Genomic DNA, 14139 nt, shown 5'->3' with positions numbered 1-14139 from the left:
CTCTACTTTGCTCCAAGGAGATTTATTCATGCTCATGACTTCAGATTCTAGCCTTGAGCCTCCATGTTGCCCCAAGTCAGTTTACGATTAATTATGGTAATTCTCAAGGCCACGGAATGCAAGTCAGAGTTCCCCCTCTGAATCGACACTCATCCTCAGAGCCAGAACCCAGGCTGGGGAGTCTGGGGAGTCTGGGGAGGCTGGGAAAGGTAGACTTTGGGGAAGGACAATCATTTCAGACATTTCTCCTGAGCATGGTTGGTTTCAGCACATGAGGCTCGACTTCCCACTGTGACTAGTACAAGTGGGCACTTTCATGTGTACTTGCTGTACATTTCCTGGCTCTCGCATCCATTTTTATAGTCAGGATACGTAAGATTTAGTAACAAAACTCCAGAATGACCATATTCTTTGAGGTGCAGTTCCTTTTCCAACACAGAAAATGAAAAGGCAATTAGGTCGTGAATCTGTAAACAGTTATTCTCCTGTTCAAGTAGGACAAGTTAACATCTGTAAATTCAGTTTTTTTCTATTTTTTAGTGTTTTTAAACATGATTTTATTAATTTATTTGACACAGAGAGAGAGAGCACAAACAGGGAGAAGCAGTCTCTCCACTGAGCAGGGAGCCCAATGCGGGCCTCTATCCCAGGACCCTGGGCCAAAGGCAGACGCTTAACTGATCAAGCAACCCAGGTGCCCCCCATTTTCTTTAGAATGCCATTTATGTCCCCATATCCTGATGGTTGGTAATGACTTAAAAATAACACCCTAAGAAGTTTCCTATGTTAGGTTGCCAATGGCGAGATGATCACCAAGAGGACGCCAACATCCTAGGTGTCCTTGTGCAAACTTTAGGAAATGGATTTCTTGGGTCTTCACCTAGAGCGCTGGTTTTTGTTGAGCACCCTACATCACAGGTGCTCCAGTGTTTCTCTTGGGGCAATGCTTCTGTGAGGGAAACAAAATTACGCGATATACCGAGTTAGGTAGCAGAATTGTATTGCTACTATATAGAGCTGATTTTTTGGATTATCTGCCCAGCCTTTCTCTAAGTACCTTATCTATATTATTGTGTTTAAGTATCACAATCCTAGAAGGCAAACATTGTTTTTAATCTTCATTTTAGAAGTGAGGAAATTGAGTAAAGTAACCACTTGCCCGAGGTCACATAGCTAATAAATAGTAAAGTTCATTTTCTGATCGGATATTTTTATGTTTTTAAAAGACTTTATTTATTTTTTATTTATTTATTTTAAAAAATATTTAAATATATAAATACATAAAATATTTATATGTTATTTATTTATCTATTTATTATTTATTTTATGTTTTCTGATCGGATATTTTTATGTTTTTAAAAGACTTTATTTATTTATTCACGAGAGACAGAAAGACAGAGAGAGAGGTGCAAAGGCAGAGAAAGAAGCAGGTTCCCTGCGGAGCGGGGATCCCAATGGGGTGGGAGGGCTCGATCCCATGACCCTGGGTTCATGACCTGAGCTGAAGGCAGAGGCTTTAGGGGACTGGAGCCACCCAGGTGCGGAGGGCTGCTGCTTTTAAACCACTGTCACAGAGCTGACTCCTTAGTCTCTTGTTGTTGTTAATATTTTATACATTTGCATTACAGGAAAGTACTGCTGGAACTAGACTAACCCCCCCTTTAAAAATCACATGCCACGGACTTGTAGCAGCATCCCTGTGATGCTGTTAGGATGATGATTGATGTCATAGTGATGTGTTGCAAAATTGGAGGGAATGTGCATCATGTCTGATAGCTGACATTTACTGATACACCTTATCAGGCATTGTTCAAAGTTCTTTACCTGCATTAAAACATTTAATCATTAAATATAATGACTACCTACTTTGTAGAATTAAGTATTTTATTTTATTTATTTTTAAAGATTTTATTTATTTATTTGTCAGAGAGAGAGAGAGAGCACAGGCAGAGTGGCAGGCAGAGTCAGAGGGAGAGGCAGGCTCCCTGCGGGGCAAGGAGCCCGTGTGGGACTCGATCCCAGGACGCTGGGATCATGACCTGAGCCGAAGGCAGCTGCTTAACCAACTGAGCCACCCAGGCGTCCCTAGAATTAAGTATTTTAATATTGCAAAGTGCTTGGAATGCATGGCATAGATAAGTGCTCAATAAATTCTAGTTATCCTTACATTACAGATGAAGGACCTGAGGTTATTCACTTGCTCCCAGACACACAGCTGGTTAAGAGGCAGAGTGGGGCTCTGAACTGAGGCTATCATGCTCCAGAGCCCACGCTCAACCACCAGGTGAGCAAGAAAAATCAGGACATCTCTGCATTATACTTTTGTTTTTACCTGCACTGATAGCCAAGCAGAAGTGAAGCTTTTCTTTTACTAATGAGAGGCAGCAAGGTATCAGGAGTCAGAGGACAGGATCTGGAGTCAGCCTGTCTACACGGAAGCATTATCTCTATCCCTTGGTAGCTGTGCAACCTTGCGAAGTTGACCTAAACTCTCTGTGCCTTGGGTTTCTTATCTCTACAGTGGGGATAATTCTATCTCACAGGGTGGCCATGAAGATTAAAAGAGAAAAACCTATCTAAAGCTCTTACTGTAGTTCCTGGAGTATGGTAGCATTTGAATCAGATTAGTTAACATTATTACGGTTATTAGAAATGAACTTACACTTGCATTTCACAAGTGTACTTTGAATTTTAAAGCCACAGATTCAATCCTGGGAGCCCAGTGCAATGAATACTTTTAGTAAGCTGTCACAGGCTCTGAAAGTCAGAGAGCGGGCTGTTAGAAGTGGGCTGAGGGGAACACCGTGAGTGAGGCTAGAGTAGCCAGTGCGGGGCACGGCCTGAAAATGCCAGAATGATCCACACTGCTACATTGATGTTGGGCACTTAGAAACCGTGTTTGGATAGTTTATTCTCGGATTGTGTGGGGAGTCAGAATTCACTTAGCCTCAGTCATGACTATTTTCCAGAGCTGAGATAGAGGAAGGGGAGAGAGGGACAGTGGGGAGAGACAAAGAGTATATACAATGACTTAGTGACGTAGCTCCTTCCCCACTTTCGATGCATTAAGTATTTTTTAATAATTTTTTAAAATAGAACTTTATATACATTTTTAAAGATTTTATTTATTTATTTGACAGACGGAGATCACAGCCGCTTGTGTGTTCCCTTCCCGTCTGACTGTGCACCCAGCCTTTCTAAACAGCACAGCAGTGAAGGCTGAAGCTTACACTTTTGATTTCTATTAATTTTTAGGTTGTTCCTGTTGGGTTTAGAAGGTTTTATCTGTGCTTATTCATATGCTCAAGATTGATTGATTGATTGATTGATTTTTTTTTTTTTTATAGTCCTTGTTCTCTGAAAGCCTAAAGTTTCCTTCAGGGACTAGTTCTGGGAAGGGGGAAAATGATAAATAAAGAACCATAAACAAGCCCAAGGCAGTGCTTGTTTCAAAACCCACTACATTATCCTGTTGACTCTGAGGGATGTTGCTTCATTTTTTCTTGCATTCTTCTCATTTCATTGAGTTCCGCATTCGAGAAGACAACACACTCCCATGTGGCTAACAGCCTGCTTCTCCAGTTGGTTTACAATGGCAGTTCGCAGGATGTTACTAGGTGCTCTGCTGATAGCATGGGCTGTTGTACATTAGTTTGGGACCCACTGGCTTGCCTGTACAGCACAACGGGGCTTCTTCTCTGCTGGGCTTTCTAGGGACTTTGCCAGCCCAGCATACTCATCAGTCTCTAAGAGGAGATGATCCTAAAATGTGTTTATTTCTCTGTGGCATCTTTATTTCTTGCAGCATCTTAGAGTTGGAGGACCATGTTCTGAGAAACACTGATTTATATGGCCATCATTTTTATAGGGGATGTTTAGTTAAGGAAAGGTGACAGAGCTTAACGGTACCTGTGCTATTATTATATTTGAAGCAGTAAAAATGTCCTATCACAGTGTATTAAAAATATGGAAATCTTGAATTCAGAACTCACTGGAATGTTTTCCCCCAATATCAGAAAGAAGAAAAAGAGGAAAATGACAGAGCTCATTTAAAAACTCACTCTGATTCTCTACCAAATCCTGAATCCCCCAGCAAGTTAATCCAGTCAGATTCATAACTACCTGCAGAGTGTCGAGAGACACCTGGGTCTCAGGTACCACAGGCCCCTCAGCCATCAGAGATGTTGTTGCATTTCTTCCTCCTCCTCATCCCTCTTCTACAGATGCAAGACAGTGCAATATAAATTAACCAACCCCTGATCATTTTTTATAAGAGAGATTGAAACAAAAATATTTCTGCACTGCCCCAATGATCCAGGAATCCATTTTTCCAGAATTTGCCAATGCCAGAATCACAAATGGGATGATCTATTGTCATATTTTAATTTATGCCCTTTAATTCTTAGGTGGGAAGACATTCGCTGGTTGCTCTCATGAAAATAAGAAGATAATAAGGCAGAAAATCAAAAGGTCTTGGTGACCTTGTTGAGTCCAGATCCCAATAGTCGCAGAGCCTGATACAGAACAGCTACCTGATGCCTGTCTGCGGCACGAACTTCACCTAGCTTTGACTTCCCATCTGTTCAAAGGAAAGGTGGGGGAGAAGACAGGACCTCTGAGGTTCCTTAGGGATGGGAGGGCAGGCTCTGTGGCTCCTTGATTGTTAGGGAACAGGCAAATGTTAACTGGAGCAAATACAAACAGTTTTCTGTTTGCTGTAGATAGTAAGGACAAGTATATGCTTTATTTTAAAAATTTAAAAAATCTTTCTTCCTGCTTCGGCTTTACCCTATTCGTTGTCTGTGAAAACCTTTCAAATGTGAAGCATGAGTCCTCTTCTTTGCACAGAAAGTAAATCAAATTGTTATTGTTGTTGTTGTATACATGAGTCTGCTCTCAGTCTTGAAAGTCACCCACCATTTAAAATGTTTAATACATCATTAGGACTTAATTAATGCACTTAGTTAACTCTTGGAAACAGGAATAGTTCCTTTCCCTCCAAGGCCTCTTTTGTATACTTTGATTCCGGGATGACTATCTAAAATGTCAAAAATATAATAATACTTACTGAATGCCTACGATGTATCAGACACTACACAATACGTTTACGTATTTATATATATGATCTTCCTTCCCCCCCTCAAAGAAACCCAAGAACTACGTACGATAAAATTAAGAATATCAAAGCTGAGGTTCAGGTGATTTGTGTGAGATCCAAGAACTGGTTAATGAAGGAATCTAGTTATCTTCGGAGAAAAAGAAAAGTATTTTGGGAATAAGTAGTCCATTTCCAGCGTGTGATGGACTATGTAACTGTGGGATTAGTAGGAAGAGGGAAGAACCAGAAGGTGGCAGTGGGCTAAGGGTCCCTGAGCAAGGCTCTTCTGTAGAAGTGGGGTGTGACCCCCTTTTCTACCTTGCGCCCTGAGCAGAGCTTAAACCTTACGAGGCGTTCCATTCCAAATGGTGTGGCCTTGAGGACAGCATATTTATCAGGATATTTATTTGCTTAAGTTTGGTTGTCCTGGCAATGTCTAGATTTTTTCCATTTGCATATAAATGAATCCAGATACTCAATAAAGTTTCCAGTTCACATATGAAAAGGATATTCTTAGTGGATTAAAGGTCAGGAATAGTTATGACTGTTTTTCGTACCAAGCTATAAGGCAAGTGAGTATTATGTCTTTTATTTTGAACTCATACTTCATTTTTCACCTTTGTTTTACTTCTTGTTTAATGTCTGAGAAAAAACATGCCAAAGACATTTGCCTCTACTTCTTACCATTTGGAAGGACTCATTCTAAAGACTGGGGTTATATCTTTGAAAGGTGGATGAGCACCATTTTAATGTCTAGCTGAACACCTTTGTCATCCAGGGGCTTAATGAATGCTCTTGGATGATCAAGGGTAGATGAAAGCATGGGGAGGCCATCTAGTCCCAGGCTTTGAATAAGATCTCCTCCACGGTTTCTGTTGGGCTTGAAGCTTTATACTTTTATGCTATCTGAAGTTTGCCCATGAAATGCGTGCTTTTGACATATTTTTAAAAGAAGAAGTTTTGATTCTCACAGTAAAAGAGCTCAGAGGTCCAGTAAAGTGCTGATATAAATTTAGCTTGTTGGATTTCTTTTCAAAAAATCATTATTTAATAATAATAGGGAAGAAATAATAGGTCAGTGAATACTGACCTTTTCAAGGAAAAAGGAAACTTAGTTACTTAAAACAAGTCACTGTGGATCCTTACTAAGGATACTGTATATAAAAATAACCCTTAGTGGTGCTGAAGAGTTAAGTTTTCAAATGTGAGAAGATTTAAATCAAAATATCTCAGAAATTTTGTTTACTTTAGACCATTGCCTGTAAGGTGATTCTGAATATTGAAAACCAATAACTACATACATATCTCTAGTGGAAAACAATGACTGTACATTCTTCCTTTCAGTGATAAGCCTCCTGTGCTACTTAAAAAAAAAAAAAGCCAAGTAAATTCTTATTTCTTACATTTTACCAATTTTTGAAAATCATGTCATGCTTCAGGTTTTTCATAATTATTCTGTAGATTATCTCAAATAATATTTTTCTTCCCTTTTTTTCTGCCTTTTATATACTTAAGACAACAAATGTATTTCTACTTTATTATACCTCTGCTCTGTAATCACATTCTGTATTGCTTGTAATCCATTTTGTTCTTTTGCTAGAGCCATTCTTGGAGAGTTCCACTGATTTCCGTGTTTTAATTTTGACCAGTTGTTTTCTAGGCCTGTTAAAAGCTAACATCCCAAGAATTATTTTCAAAGGACTCTTGAACTGGTTTCAACATTATATGCCACCTTTTGGTCTTTTTGTTCCTATTTCGTTAGAGTATTACTTGACATTTCCTCTTAGATGTCTAATAAACATCTCAAACTTAATTGATCTTCCCACTAGACCTGTTCTACCCAAAGTCTTCTTCCTCTTTCTTGAAGTATGGTGGCTCCATGCTTCCGCTGCCCAGGCCGGAAATCTTGAAACCACACTTGACTCTTTCTCTCACTCTCCAAGTCTAATCCAACAGGAAATGCTTTAGCTTTCCTACCAAAATACTTCAGAATCTAACCAGACCTCTGCTGTGACCAGGGGGATTATTGAAGTGGTAGGCATATGCTCTTTCAGAACTATAATGAGCCAATAACTTCATTAACAAGCTGGAGCACTTAGGAAGAGAGGGCTAGCATAGTAATATGTCTTGATTTATTCTGTTTTGAAATCTGCTTCCCTCCCCTCCACGCCAAAACAAAAACAAAACAAAAAAACCCTTGGTGGCACTCGGTAGCTATTTTTAAATAAGTTAGGGTCTGTCAAATAGATAGTAAGAAGTGATTGTTGAGTTCATGTCATGTATTCATTGTATAGTGACTTACAGTTTATAAAGCACTTTACATCATTATGTCATTGGATCTTCATAGTCTTTCTAGGTAGCTATTTTATCAGTGTTTTGCAGATGGAGAAACTGAGGCTTGGAGTCTAAATGATTTGGTCTCAACCTAATGGGGACGACATCAGAATTGAAGTCTGATTCTTGTGTTTTTAAATCTTACATGCTTTCTGTTGCCATGTCTGTCTTCTGGGAGGCATAATTAGGATCAGTGGTCTGAACTTAGACATCTTCACAAAAGATGGACACCCTTGGAAATGGAGCCATCCAATGCTAAACTGTGTTCCAGAGATGGCGAGTTTTCTCTCTATGGTGGTGGCAGGTGGAGGCAGACCCCCCCCCATCCCCCCAACCTCTGCTACCTCCACCACCCCTCCCATTCTGGCCAGGGATACCATGGGAAGCCCACATTGGTTAGGTAGCTTTTGGGGATGCCTTCCACACATCCTTTCAGAGGTGAATTTCTGTTATTTATAAAGGCCTACGAGAATGTTGGCTTCTGTAGGAACCCATATGTTGGAGATACTGCCAGGCTTCTTGTATTCTAATTTTTAAAAAGTATTTAATTTATTTATTTTGAGAAAGAGAGAGAAAGCGAGAGTGAACACGAATGGGGAGAGGGGTAGAGTCAGAGGTAGAGGAAGAAGCAGTTTCCCTACTGAGCAGGGAGCCTGACAACAGGCTTGATTCCAGGACCCCGAATCATGACCTGAGCCGAAGGCAGACACTCAAGTGACTGAACCACCAGATGTCCTTAATGATTGGTTTTAAAGTCAATGTTGGCAACCTACCTTTACTCCAATCAGCTCTCTTCTTCTTGGGCATTGGCACTTATAGACGCCATAGTCTCATCTTTCAGAAAGGAGAGATGCTTTTCTCCCTTTCCTTTCATTAATAGTCATGAGGTAGACCAGTATTGCAGACATTGACTTGATGTGTAACTTTAATAGATGAATTTTAGAGTATTTTGGAGAGTAACAAGTCAAAGATATTTGAATGATTTTAGCCAATGTGGGGTACAGGTGAAAGAAGAGGAGGAAAATCCCCGAGAGTATTGTGACTTGACTTTATTGGATTAAAACATTTGGTTTTGAAGAAAAACAAAATCTTAAATGAAGAAATTGGGCCCTGTGTCAAAAGAATGATGATATTTCCCACCAGTAGACTTGTCATACTTTATATAATTTTTTTTTTGCTATATTACTTCCAATTCAGCTTTGAAAGTTGTCCACAAAGTTTTCACTTTTTCTTTTAAAGAATTTATTTATTTATTTGACAGAGAGCAGGAGAGAGAGTGAGAGAAAGTGGGAGCAGGGGGAGTGGGAGAGTGAGAGGAAGAAGCAGGCTCCCCCCTACACAGGGAGCTTGATGTGGGTCTTGATCCCAGGACCCCGAGATCATGACCTAAGCTGAAGGCAGTTGCTTAATCTACTGAGCCACCCAGTTGCCTCAAGAGTTTTCACTTTTGATTCTTTTTTTTTTTTAATTTTTTTATTTTTTATAAACATATATTTTTATCCCCAGGGGTACAGGTCTGTGAATCACCAGGTTTACACACTTCACAGCACTCACCAAATCACATGCCCTCCCCAATGTCCATAATCCCAACCCCTTCTCCCAAACCCCCTCCCCCCGGCAACCCTCAGTTTGTTTTGTGAGATTAAGAGTCACTTATGGTTTGTCTCCCTCCCAATCCCATCTTGTTTCATTTATTCTTCTTCTACCCACTTAAGCCTCCATGTTGCATCACCACTTCCTCATATCAGGGAGATCATATGATAGTTGTCTTTCTCCGCTTGACTTATTTCGCTAAGCATGATACGCTCTAGTTCCCTCCATGTTGTTGCAAATGGCAAGATTTCATTTCTTTTGATGGCTGCATAGTATTCCATTGTGTATATATACCACATCTTCTTGATCCATTCATCTGTTGATGGACATCTAGGTTCTTTCCATAGTTTGGCTATTGTGGACATTGCTGCTATAAACATTCGGGTGCATGTGCCCCTTTGGATCACTACATTTGTATCTTTAGGGTAAATACCCAATAGTGCAATTGCTGGGTCATAGGGCAGTTCTATTTTCAACATTTTGAGGAACCTCCATGCTGTTTTCCAGAGTGGCTGCACCAGCTTGCATTCCCACCAACAGTGTAGGAGGGTTCCCCTTTCTCCGCATCCTCGCCAGCATCTGTCATTTCCTGACTTGTTGATTTTAGCCATTCTGACTGGTGTGAGGTGATATCTCATTGTGGTTTTGATTTGTATTTCCCTGATGCCGAGTGATATGGAGCACTTTTTCATGTGTCTGTTCGCCATCTGGATGTCTTCTTTGCAGAAATGTCTGTTCATGTCCTCTGCCCATTTCTTGATTGGATTATTTGTTCTTTGGGTGTTGAGTTTGCTAAGTTCTTTATAGATTCTGGACACTAGTCCTTTATCTGATATGTCGTTTGCAAATATCTTCTCCCATTCTGTCAGTTGTCTTTTGATTTTGTTAACTGTTTCCTTTGCTGTGCAAAAGCTTTTGATCTTGATGAAATCCCAGTAGTTCATTTTTTCCCTTGCTTCCCTTGCCTTTTGCGTTGTTCCTAGGAAGATGTTGCTGCGGCAGAGGTCGAAGAGGTTGCTGCCCGTGTTCTCCTCAAGGATTTTGATGGATTCCTTTCGTACATTGAGGTCCTTCATCCATTTTGAGTCTATTTTTGTGTGTGGTGTAAGGAAATGGTCCAATTTCATTTTTCTGCATGTGGCTGTCCAATTTTCCCAGCACCATTTATTGAAAAGGCTGTCTTTTTTCCATTGGACATTCTTTCCTGCTTTGTCGAAGATTAGTTGACCATAGATTTGAGGGTCTATTTCTGGGCTCTCTATTCTGTTCCATTGATCTATGTGTCTGTTTTTGTGCCAGTACCATGCTGTCTTGATGATGACAGCTTTGTAATAGAGCTTGAAGTCCGGAATTGTGATGCCACCAACGTTGGCTTTCTTTTTCAATATCCCTTTGGCTATTCGAGGTCTTTTCTGGTTCCATATAAATTTTAGCATTATTTGTTCCATTTCTTTGAAAAAGATGGATGGTACTTTGATAGGAATTGCATTAAATGTGTAGATTGCTTTAGGTAGCATAGACATTTTCACAATATTTATTCTTCCAATCCAGGAGCATGGAACATTTTTCCATTTCTTTGTGTCTTCCTCAATTTCTTTCATGAGTACTTTATAGTTTTCTGAGTATAGATTCTGTGCCTCTTTGGTTAGGTTTATTCCTAGGTATCTTATGGTTTTGGATGCAATTGTAAATGGGATTGACTCCTTAATATCTCTTTCTTCTGTCTTGCTGTTGGTGTAGAGAAATGCAACTGATTTCTGTGCATTGATTTTATATCCTGACACTTTACTGAATTCCTGTATAAGTTCTAGCAGTTTTGGAGTGGAGTCTTTTGGGTTTTCCACATATAGTATCATATCATCTGCGAAGAGTGATAATTTGACTTCTTCTTTGCCGATTTGGATGCCTTTAATTTCCTTTTGTTGTCTGATTGCTGAGGCTAGGACCTCTAGTACGATGTTGAATAGCAGTGGTGATAATGGACATCCCTGCCGTGTTCCTGACCTTAGCGGAAAAGCTTTCAGTTTTTCTCCATTGAGAATGATAATTGCTGTGGGTTTTTCATAGATGGCTTTGATGATATTGAGGTATGTGCCCTCTATCCCTACACTTTGAAGAGTTTTGATCAGGAAGGGATGTTGTACTTTGTCAAATGCTTTTTCAGCATCTATTGAGAGTATCATATGGTTCTTGTTCTTTCTTTTATTGATGTGTTGTATCACATTGACTGATTTGCGGATGTTGAACCAACCTTGCAGCCCTGGAATAAATCCCACTTGGTCGTGGTGAATAATCTTTTTAATGTACTGTTGAATCCTATTGGCTAGTATTTTGTTGAGTATTTTCGCATCTGTGTTCATCAAGGATATCGGTCTATAGCTCTCTTTTTTGGTGGGATCCTTGTCTGGTTTTGGGATCAAGGTGATGCTGGCTTCATAAAATGAGTTTGGAAGTTTTCCTTCCATTTCTATTTTTTGGAACAGTTTCAGGAGAATAGGAATTAGTTCTTCTTTAAATGTTTGGTAGAATTCCCCCGGGAAGCCGTCTGGCCCTGGGCTTTTGTTTGTTTGGAGATTTTTAATGACTGTTTCAATCTCCTTACTGGTTATGGGTCTGTTCAGGCTTTCTATTTCTTCCTGGCTCAGTTGTGGTAGTTTATATGTTTCTAGGAATGCATCCATTTCTTCCAGATTGTCAAATTTATTGCCGTAGAGTTGCTCATAGTATGTTCTTATAATAGTTTGTATTTCTTTGGTGTTAGTTGTGATCTCTCCTCTTTCATTCATGATTTTATTTATTTGGGTCCTTTCTCTTTTCTTTTTGATAAGTCGGGCCAGGGGTTTATCAATTTTATTAATTCTTTCAAAGAACCAGCTCCTAGTTTCGTTGATTTGTTCTATTGTTTTTTTGGTTTCTATTTCATTGATTTCTGCTCTGATCTTTATGATTTCTCTTCTCCTGCTGGGCTTAGGGTTTCTTTCTTGTTCTTTCTCCAGCTCCTTTAGGTGTAGGGTTAGGTTGTGTACCTGAGACCTTTCTTGTTTCTTGAGAAAGGCTTGTACCGCTATATATTTTCCTCTCAGGACTGCCTTTGTTGTGTCCCACAGATTTTGAACCGTTGTATTTTCATTATCATTTGTTTCCATGATTTTTTTCAATTCTTCTTTAATTTCCCGGTTGACCCATTCATTCTTTAGAAGGATACTGTTTAGTCTCCATGTATTTGGGTTCTTTCCAAACTTCCTTTTGTGGTTGAGTTCTAGCTTTAGAGCATTGTGGTCTGAAAATATGCAGGGAATGATCCCAATCTTTTGATACCGGTTGAGTCCTGATTTAGGACCGAGGATGTGATCTATTCAGGAGAATGTTCCATGTGCACTAGAGAAGAATGTGTATTCTGTTGCTTTGGGATGAAATGTTCTGAATATATCTGTGATGTCCATCTGGTCCAGTGTGTCGTTTAAGGCCTTTATTTCCTTGCTGATCTTTTGCTTGGATGACCTGTCCATTTCAGTGAGGGGAGTGTTAAAGTCCCCTACTATTGTTGTATTATTGTTGATGTGTTTCTTTGATTTTGTTATTAATTGGTTTATATAGTTGGCTGCTCCCACATTGGGGGCATAGATATTTAAAATTGTTAAATCTTCTTGTTGGACAGACCCTTTGAGTATGATATAGTGTCCTTCCTCATCTCTTATTATAGTCTTTGGCTTAAAATCTAATTGATCTGATATAAGGATTGCCACTCCTGCTTTCTTCTGATGTCCATTAGCATGGTAAATTCTTTTCCACCCCTTCACTTTAAATCTGGAGGTGTCTTCGGGCTTAAAATGTGTTTCTTGGAGGCAACATATAGATGGGTTTTGTTTTTTTATCCATTCTGATACCCTGTGTCTTTTGACAGGGGCATTTAGCCCATTCACATTCAGGGTAAGTATTGAGAGATATGAATTTAGTGCCATTGTATTGCCTGTAAGGTGACTGTTACTGTATATGGTCTCTGTTCCTTTCTGATCTACCACTTGTAGGCTCTCTCTTTGCTTAGAGGACCCCTTTCAATATTTCCTGTAGAGCTGGTTTGGTATTTGCAAATTCTTTCAGTTGTTGTTTGTCCTGGAAGCTTTTAATCTCTCCTTCTATTTTCAATGATAGCCTCGCTGGATATAGTATTCTTGGCTGCATGTTTTTCTCGTTTAGTGCTCTGAAAATATCATGCCAGCTCTTTCTGGCCTGCCAGGTCTCTGTGGATAAGTCAGCTGCCAATCTAATATTTTTACCATTGTATGTTACAGACTTCTTTTCCCGGGCTGCTTTCAGGATTTTCTCTTTGTCATTGAGACTTGTAAATTTTACTATTAGGTGACGGGGTGTGGGCCTATTCTTATTGATTATGAGGGGCGTTCTCTGAACCTCCTGAATTTTGATGCTCGTTCCCTTTGCCATATTGGGGAAATTCTCCCCAATAATTCTCTCCAGTATACCTTCTGCTCCCCTCTCACTTTCTTCTTCTTCTGGAATCCCAATTATTCTAATGTTGTTTCGTCTTATGGTGTCACTTATCTCTCGAATTCTCCCCTCGTGGTCCAGTAGCTGTTTGTCCCTCTTTTGCTCAGCTTCTTTATTCTCTGTCATTTGGTCTTCTATATCACTAATTCTTTCTTCTGCCTCATTTATCCTAGCAGTGAGAGCCTCCATTTTTGATTGCACCTCATTAATAGCTTTTTTGATTTCACCTTGGTTAGATTTTAGTTCTTTTATTTCTCCAGAAAGGGCTTTTATATCTCTCGAGAGGGTTTCTCTAATATCTTCCATGCCTTTTTCGAGCCCGGCTAGAACCTTGAGAATTGTCATTCTGAACTCTAGATCTGACATATTACCGATGTCTGTATTGATTAGGTCCCTAGCCTTCGGTACTGCCTCTTGTTCTTTTTTTTGTGTTGAATTTTTCCGTCTTGTCATTTTGTCCAGATAAGAGTAAATGAAGGGGCAAGTAAAATACTAAAAGGGTGGCAACAACCCCAGGAAAATATGCTTTAACCAAATTAGAAGAGATCCAAAATCATGAGTGGGGAGAAAGGGGATAAAAAGAGGTTCAAAAAGGAAGAAAGAAAAAA

At 39.6% G+C, this 14139-nt stretch overlaps 1 protein-coding gene across 9 annotated transcripts in view; it reads left to right on the top strand.

Moving 5' to 3' along the window:
• SUGCT (succinyl-CoA:glutarate-CoA transferase) overlaps positions 1–14139 on the top strand; it is an 840768-nt gene that overhangs the window by 536099 nt on the left and 290530 nt on the right. For 2 of the 9 annotated variants that reach the window (XM_059397234.1, XM_059397221.1), the window contains one exon: positions 4407–4881. The exons of 6 other annotated variants lie outside the window; for them this stretch is intronic. In XM_059397234.1, coding sequence (XP_059253217.1) covers positions 4407–4451 — 45 coding nt within the window. In that variant the 3' untranslated portion in view covers positions 4452–4881. Of the gene's footprint in view, positions 1–4406; positions 4882–14139 lie in introns of those variants that run through there. One more of the 9 variants, XM_059397232.1, reaches the window with a different exon arrangement.

Source organism: Mustela nigripes, chromosome 4 (assembly GCF_022355385.1).
Source record: "Mustela nigripes isolate SB6536 chromosome 4, MUSNIG.SB6536, whole genome shotgun sequence".
NCBI classification, from domain to species: Eukaryota; Metazoa; Chordata; class Mammalia; order Carnivora; family Mustelidae; genus Mustela; species Mustela nigripes.
This window is presented reverse-complemented; position numbering and strand designations above follow the sequence as displayed.